This window comes from Nicotiana tabacum, chromosome 17 (genome assembly GCF_000715075.1).
Source record: "Nicotiana tabacum cultivar K326 chromosome 17, ASM71507v2, whole genome shotgun sequence".
NCBI classification, from domain to species: Eukaryota; Viridiplantae; Streptophyta; class Magnoliopsida; order Solanales; family Solanaceae; genus Nicotiana; species Nicotiana tabacum.
In genome coordinates this window covers 6,495,071-6,503,741 of record NC_134096.1, presented here as the reverse complement: position 1 = coordinate 6,503,741, position 8,671 = coordinate 6,495,071, and the positions used below count along the sequence as shown (strand labels likewise).

At 36.5% G+C, this 8,671-nt stretch overlaps 1 protein-coding gene across 5 annotated transcripts; it reads left to right on the top strand.

Moving 5' to 3' along the window:
- Positions 1-582: 582 nt before the first annotated feature.
- On the top strand, positions 583-7,977 carry LOC107758954 (uncharacterized). 5 transcript variants are annotated; one of them, XR_012701032.1, is made up of 8 exons: positions 583-811; positions 2,215-2,295; positions 2,679-2,894; positions 3,611-3,703; positions 4,140-4,259; positions 4,836-4,921; positions 6,345-6,416; positions 7,071-7,138. XR_012701032.1 is itself a non-coding variant. In XM_075233915.1 (8 exons), the coding sequence occupies exons 1-8, from the start codon at positions 635-637 to the stop codon at positions 7,845-7,847; spliced, it is 1,029 nt and encodes a 342-aa protein (XP_075090016.1). In that variant the 5' UTR covers positions 585-634; the 3' UTR covers positions 7,848-7,977. The 5 variants fall into 5 exon arrangements, 4 of the variants coding, with proteins under 4 accessions (XP_075090016.1, XP_075090018.1, XP_016432289.2 ...); XM_075233915.1 differs by lacking the exon at positions 4,836-4,921 and adding an exon at positions 7,656-7,977 and having other exon boundaries at positions 585-811; positions 7,071-7,148; XM_016576803.2 differs by lacking the exons at positions 2,679-2,894; positions 4,836-4,921 and adding an exon at positions 7,656-7,977 and having other exon boundaries at positions 586-811; positions 7,071-7,148.
- Positions 7,978-8,671: the final 694 nt, after the last annotated feature.

Below are 8,671 nucleotides of genomic sequence, written 5' to 3'. Positions count from 1 at the left end.
ACGGCAAATGGCCAATTATACCCCTGTACTATGAGAAAAGGTTTAAATATACCATTCGTTATACTTTTGGTCCAAATATATCCTTGCCGTAATACTATTGGTTCAAATATACCTCTCTTCCGTTAAGTTTGTCCAAAGTGGATATCCAATCCTACGTGGCACTGACAATTGATGAGGTGGATGCCACATGACTTGCTACCTCAGCGACCTTAATCCAAATATAAAAGATTAAATTTTGGAATACAATATTTTTCATGGTAACAATAATGGTGGTAATAGTGGTAGAGGGGAAGAAAATTTTAGTGGTAGAAAAAAACAGAAGGGCAGGGTAAAATGGGTTAGGGGCGCCTCATCAAATGTCAGTGTCACGTAAGATTGGATGTCCACTTTGGACAAACATAACGGAATATGGGTATATTCGAACCAATAGTATAACAATATAGATATATTTAGACTCAAAATATAACGAGAGACATATTTTAACCTTTTCTCGTAATACACTGGTATATTTGGCCCTTTTTCCGAACTAAAAATAAATCTTTTGGGACGTAGGAAGCATTAGTAAAGGGGTATATTTGGACATTTTCTTTTACAAAGCTGTAAGCCGTCTCCCCATATCAAAAAGGAAAAAACAATGGAGAACACGAGCCCATCAACAAGCCGAAAACGCCAACGCGACGACGAACCCGAACCCGAACCCGAATTAGAGCTTAACGACGCACAGTTTCTTACACTGGAGGAAAATTTCAACTTCAGCGATACACTAGTAGCTCTTCGCATGATGTCTGCTCAGTTTCCCCTCATTGAAAAGGTCCATATTTTACTTTTTTTTTTTCATTGTCATTTTGATAATTATGGATAGAATTAGTGAAATAGTTCACAAACTATTTAATAAGAATTATATTAGAGAGTATAATGTTGGCTTGAAATTAATTTAAATGGAGAAATATGGTAAGTGAGTATTCGTATAGCCGAACTCAAATTGTTCAGGACTGAGGCATAATTGTCGTTGTTGTTGTATAATGAGGGATTGCTATGTGCTCTTATCTATGCGTTGTTAATACATATATTCTTATTCCACATTCTTTGTCCATATAATAAAATACACATATGATATATTCTCTCATAAGTGATGCTGGTGTTAGTTACATGGAGTTTTATATATGATACTAAATGTTGTATTAGTAATACAGATATATACTAGTAATGAAGAGTTTTATGCTGGAAAACAGACGTTGTACTAGTAATATAGAGTTTTATGCAAGATTGATTTTTTCTTCTACGGGAGACCTAAATTTGAGTTATGGTCATATTTCTGACTATTTATAATGAAGGAACTAAGAGCTACACATGTGCCAGATTGAATAGAGCAAGTCTGCTGAAGGCAAAGTTTGAGGGTATGAAAGGTAGCAGACTGAATGTGAAGAAATTATGATGTTGTGATTCGATTAAATGACCTTTTCATAGTTATGACAGCTGTGGACTTTATGAAACTCATAAGCTAATTCTAGCATCATAGTGTAGACCTTACAGATTATGTTTTAGAATCTTATAGTGGGTTAAGTCCCTGATTTACTGTTTCTAGGAAAGTAATTTATAAAATATGTTACATGAAGAACTAGTAATAAAATAATCTTTGGCTTTTTGGTTGAACATAAAGGAAGAAATGTTACTTCCTCCGTTTTAATATATGTCTTATTTTATTACTAGTTTATTTTTTACAGCTTATGTTTTAGAATCTTATAGTGCGTTAAGTCCCTGATTTACTGTTTCTAGGAAAATAATTTATAAAATATATTACATAAAGAACTAGTTACAAAATAATTTTTGGCTTTTTGGTTGGACATAAAGGAAGAATTTCAAAGGGTTAGGGGTGGATAATGGGTGGAACAAGTGGCACGTAATAGGAGCTGAGATGTTGTAACGAAAAATGACTTTCAACCTGGAAGGACGTAAGTTATATTCCCTTCGATAAAAAATTTTTCCGGTGAAATCATTTTAGCGGCTTAAGATAGACAAACCATGAAAAGTGATATTATGAGGTCAGTCATTTTCTTATAGAATATTTTATATCATACGAAAGAATGCAATATTTCTGGTTGTTTTTCTAGTCCACTCATTTGCATTTTGAAGCTTTGCAAGTCGTTTTTGCGTTAGTGTACGCTTCTAGAGTTCTATAATATCTCAACCATTCAAGTATGAGAATATTTTCAGGTTACAATTCAGCCTTTCATTTTGCGGTCACAGTTGTACAGCAGTTTAAAGGACCGGACACAAGTGGACAGAGACTTGGAGGTATTAATTTGACTGAAATAGACTTTGAGAATACTTGTTGCAAACACTAATCTCCACAGATAACACAAGGCTGGAGCTCAAAGAAAATTAGATTAATCACTAAAAGCCAACTTACAATGAATTAAAATAGGAGAACAATAACAGAGATAGCTAAAGAAGGGGATGAGAAGCCAGAGATACAGAATAAAAAGGAGGCGAGAATACAGAATCAGAGAAAGGGGGAGGGAACAAGAGAAGAAGGGGATGAGAGGAATCTGAAACATCACAGCACAATAGCCTAACCTCATTTTCCCTACCCTACTGCTATTTAACTGTTCCCTAACCCGGGTCCCACAAATAATTTGCTAAATTTCCCACAATACTTGTTTTGTTTTATTGACAAGATGCGGAAAACGAGGCTCAGATGGTTCGGGCACGTACAAAGGAGAAGCTTGGATACCCCGGTAAGGAGGTGCGAGCAGTTGGCGTTGGTGGGTACGAGGAGAGGTAGAGGGCGGCCGAAGAAGTATCGGGGAGAGGTGATCATGCGGGATATGGCGAGGCTTCAGATCTCCGAGGACATGGCACTCGATAGGAAGCGGTGGAGGTCGAGCATTAAGGTTGTAGGTTAGGAGGTAGTTGAGCATATTTAGTCTACCAGTGTGAGGCTAGGCTGATAGGATTTAGTCTTAGACTGCTAGTGGTCAATGTTGTGTTTACACTACTCTTCCGTTTTCATAGTGTCGGGCCTTATTTACTGGTTATTATTTCTGCTTTCCATCTATATACTGGTTCTTGTGGTGATGTTATTAATTCTATGGTTTTTTGTTGATGGCACTGACATATTGTCTCTTTTCGTTCTCTTGAGTCGAGGGTCTATCGGAAACAGCCTCTCTACCCCTCGGGGTAGAGGTAAGGTCTGCGTACACATTACCCTCCCCAGACCCCACTTGTGGGATTTTACTGGATCATTGTTGTTGTTGTTGTTGTACTTGTTTTGCTTTATTGACTCAAACTATTGGTCAACTGTCAAAGATTTGTATTTTCTGATATAATGAGTTTGCTCTTAAGTCATCTTTCCCTTATGTAAGATTATTTTCGCACAAAATTTGGTCCAATGCAGTTGGTAGAATTGCATCTTCTGGGTACAGAGATTTCACTGGATTTTGAGTCTGTCATGGATAGCTCTCAGAGTTCATTTTGAGTTCTGTGACCATCTACTCACAACTTTACATCTTCTGAAGTGTTCTTTTACATTATTACTCTCTTCCATTTGTGGGCATTGCACCCAACTGATAACAGCTGACAAGATGTGTTGGGTATCTGTCTCTCACAGTCACTAAGGAGAGAAAGAGTTATACGTACTTTCAAATTAAATACTGGACAAGACGATCATGCTATAATGTTTTTGGATGACTACTTTAGTCAGGTTGGTGGCTTAACTTCTACATTCGGCAAAGTGTCACTTGATTTCAAATGCATCTCCACCCTTCCCTTCCCCTCCCCATAAAGAGATACACGGTACTGTTTTCTGCATTTGTCCTTCTTGTTTTCCAATTATTCCCTATTTTCTAGTGTAGTTTCTCACCCCCCATAAAGAGATACACGGTACTGTTTTCTGCATTTGTCCTTGTTTTCCAATTATTGGTATTTTCTAATGTAGTTTCTCAAAGAAACTTTAATTTCTAAGTACATGTGCGACCTGCATCTCTGTGACACCCCTATGTAACTATATCATTTTCATCTTATTGATGGAGTCTATTGCTTATGTTATTTTATGGGTATCTTTAATCGATCATCAGTTTTGTACTTTTGTTTGTGAGTGAAATTTCTGGTAATAAAACTTGCCTCAAATACTTGTTTAGATTGATCGTGTCAGTAAAAGATTGGAAGCACAGAAGCAGGAGGACATTTCTGTTTTTGAATGGTTCAAGGAGCATGTAATTCATTCAAAGCTAGATCCCAGTATTGGACATGATGAACTTGTGAGTGATCTTCTCAGAGTGATATTATGATGAATCAAATTTCTTTTAATTTACATGTGTGAACATACCTGGTCTTTTCCATACTGATATGCTGCAAAAAATTGTCTTTTAACATGGCCTTTTCTTGTAGCACCTCATAAGCCAATTATTTTACGCTGCTTGAGTAGGTCCTATAGACTTCTGCTGATTTATTATGAAAAAGTTCCTTCTAAATTACTCATTCTTGTATAACCTATTGCTCTATTTAAATCATATTGTTCTCTTAAAGTGTGTGTCAAATTTTGCCCTCTTCTCAATTTCTGTCCTCATACCTCATTGCCCCCCCCCCCCCCCCCCCCACACACACAAATGGTTCCTGTCTAGTTGCTTACTGTTCCTAAGTATTTTCTGCTAAATTTTCAAATAAAAGTGGAATTGATTGGATCATTTTCATTTTCTTCTTTTAGTTCTCGTTTTTTTTCACCTTTCTTGTATTGGTGATTGCTTTGGCTTAAAGCTGGAGTCTTGGTAGTAATGTTGAATTTTTAATTTGTGATGGTTGATTGATCTGCTAACCTTCTGTAATTTCTATTTTAGGGCATGGCCTTGACAGTTGCTATAAAGACATAATTACCTTGCAATGTTGCATTCTTTCCACAGATGTTAATGCAGTTTTTCCTGAAGTATGCTCCTCTCTAATATGGGCCTACATATATGCTATGTGCAATTTATTCTTCTGCCAGTCTTAACTTTTTGCTGTTTGTCAGAGAGTGAGTGAGTATTCAGATTTCTGATAGTATTGTACTAGAGTTTTTCTTTTTAAGTTAATTTTTTGAACTATTTGATGGCAAAAGATTGGCTTGTTCTTGCTTGCAAGCTGATGTATAATCCTGACATGTGGTTTTATGCTTTTTTAGGTTTTACTTTGTAGTTTAACAAGTAACACTGCCCCGAGGGCTTTGGTCTGGTGGTAAGAGCACAATGCGTGATATGTAGGTTAGGCACACGTCACGGGTTCGGTCCCTACTGCAGACAAAAGCCCGGTATTTAAGTGCAACCGTGTTTTGAGCCGTGCGCTATTGGCTCTTGGGATTTCTCGGTTATCAACCAAAAAAAGAATAAAACACTGAAATTTTGAAAAAGCCTAAATCAGGGAATACACCTGGATCAGCTTCACTATTCTGTCTCCCCCAAACAGTATCGATCAACTGCACCTCAATCCAAATAGTTGGTGCCTGCTATATGAAGCCTATGAGGCCTCAAGATTCTTCAGAGTTAGATTATTTATACTGGCTGTCAACCTATGGTAACGTCCTTTTTTATCCAGGCTTGGGAGTTGGGACTGACTATAATCGGCTTTCATGTAACTCATGTAGATGGAGTTTCTCCCCTAAATAATGAGAAGTAAACCAAGCCAAAGCTAATAGAGAGGTTGTGGTTCTCTCTGGTTGTACTTCTGTGTATGGAGACGAGCCGTTACTTCTTGGTTCAAACAATCTAGACATATTAGGTGTGAAATTTCCGTCTCTTGTCTAGAAAAGGATTTATTTTCACTTCATAGTGCTTTTCTTCAGAAGGCCCTAAGAGGTAATGATGATAATCTATTCTTCTCTATAGCCAAGAAAGGGACAGAATTGCCACGTGCACATTTTGTATGTTAATGAAAAATTGTAGAACTGTTTACTGATAGTATGCTCAAGGAATGGTGTAATAAATTCAATAATGTAGTTTAGCAGAGTATCAGAATGTTAATTGAGGGAGTATTGTACTGTATCCATCCGAGGTTGCTCACCAATGTGTCGATATTTGGTTTGTAAAAAATGGTTTCTATTCTTAAGCTGAAATGCTGAATAGATTTCTATGAAACTTTCCTTAAATGAACCTTGGTGAAATATTTATGGATGAATGAAGTAGCTTGCATCAATTTTGTCAAGAAAAGTGGTTCCTTTATATGAGCAGAAACTCTTTCTATAAGGTCTCTACTTATTTTATGATTTAATTGTTAAATAATAACATATAAGTGTAGGCTTAAGCGGAGGCACATGACATTTTTGGTTCTTTATCTTTCATGACTTTCACTTCTTTTTTCTTTTCTGGTGGCTGTAGTGTTCGCTTCTGTCACTGGGGGGCAAGGTGAAGGAGGAACACATCTCCCTCTTAATTAATGCTGGACTTTTGGTAAGCTAGATTCTGATTCTTTATTGTGATATAAGTTGGGCTGCTTGTATGATGTCAGCATTTGTTTTATTATACCCTTAATGCTGCAGCATCCAAAATATTGACTTGTTTTTGTACTGGTTTTCTAGAACGGCCAAATTAGAATGCCGATTACGACTCTTATGATAATTAAACCTCTTTGTGCCATTAAGAATTCTCTAGGATGAACCTTGAATCAGAATGTCGTAGTTATGAATGTAACACGGGTATTAAGATGCCACTTCTTCCAGTTTCTGCAAAGGGTCATGTTTTATCAGCTTTGTGAAAGCCCTTATTGCTGCTTCTTGGACTTGAACTCTATGCTTGTTGTTTCAAAAGCAAAAGTATAGTGGGAGGCATGGCGTAGCATATATCCCTAGGTGAAAGGTGTTAAGTACTAGCACTTGTGTTTTGCCTTTGTAATTGTTACAAGCCTCTGTAAAGCACTAAAGTCTGTCCCTCTATGTGCTTTTTCTAAAGGATTCTCATTGGGTTAGAACTGCTGAATTGAAAGAATTATATTTGGCACAATCTAATCTTACATTGAAGTGGTATATCTTTTACTATCCCAATTTTGATTCAATTCCTTTCTCATGCTGTTTCATTTCTTGTTTTTCCTTATATTTTTTCTCCAAGACGCGGCAACTTATTGATCCAAACATGTACTGGTTTGCAATTCCAAATATTGGATCAGTTCTCAAGGGCCTATCGCAGGTTTGGCATCTCCCTCTCCTTCCCATTTTAAATTCAATCTAGATTCATGATTGTCTATGTAGGTGTGTTTGATACGACAAGTCATTTTTTTCCGTCATTTTCATGAAGTAATTTTTTTCACTGGGTTTGTTGTTTATTTTCATGAAGTAGTTTTTCTGGAAAAGAAAAAACATTTTCCATCAAACGGAGAAAATGATTTCCCTCACTTATGGACGGAAGTCATTTTCCATACAACTATCTTAACTTTTTTTAAACTCATATTACTTGAACTATCACCTTGACGTCATTATTAATATTATCAAAGTGCTCTCAGATTTGCTAATATTATTAATCTTTAATATATGTTTCTTTCGGAATATACTTCTCACTTATCGACTAAACACCAAAAAGCATTTCAGAAAATATTTTCCATGGAAATGACTTCCTTAAACACCAAACAGACGTTCTATATGAATATTTTCGGTTAGCGTCCACTATGATTTACTAGCATTCTGCAATTTATATCAGGGAAGGAAGGAGCTTATGTCTTTTCTCAACCGTAGAAAGTACAAAGAGATGGCAATGGCTTCTCTGGAAAAGAAGCGCCTTCGACTCTCTCCCCTTGATATGAGATTTCATCTCCGAGATTTGCTAGGTTCGGGCCATCTCAAAACTGTTGAGTCACCCACAGGTTTAGTTGTTAAAGTTGTGAAAGATTAACTGAGGTATCAATCTTCATCTGATTTAATTTCACTTGAAGGTTGACAAGAGCTCAATGTTTGTATTGAAGAACCATGAATATAAAACTAGCATATCAATAAAATGAAGAAAAATCTCTGAAATTATTTCATACAATGATGATACCTTCTGATATGAGCTTACAATGACAATAATTATGCCTCAATCCCAAGCAAGTTGTGATCGGCTATATGAATCTTTACTGTCCGTCAACTGAAGGTCCTCTTATATGAACTTATGTCTAGAAAATTGCATAGCTAAATGAAGTCCTTTCTTCTTTATCAGAAGCAGTTTACTCCTAAGCAATGGATCTAGTTGTCCAATTATAGACACTACTAAGCAAGTTAATTTTATCTGTGCCCAGTTGTCTCTATGATCGCTCGTTGAACAATGCCTTGAAGAGTATCTAGACAAAGTAATAAGATTATCGATTTTTCTTGGTAATTGATATCTGCAGGAGTTGTTTATGGTTGCTTAATCGCGTAGTCGGAAGTTTTAATTTAAGAAAGGTTGTGTTACTTGTGTCTTTAAAAGCACGAGGAAGCCAGTATTTGGGAATGGAAAGAGGAAACCATATTTATGTGTATGTCCGTTTCACTCTGTTGTGAAATCCTTTTAAGATTAGGGCACGAGGTTATGGTCTTGTTACTTTATGTTTCAGAAGTTTCCTATCTCACAACAAGCAAGACAAGATCCCTATTTGAATAAGATCGGCTCAAGGTGAGAGCCCAAAAAAGAAAGAAAAGTAGGCGCTTTTAAGGCCAATGTGGAGTAGCTAGAACGGATGGGAGGTAATTCGTCCTACA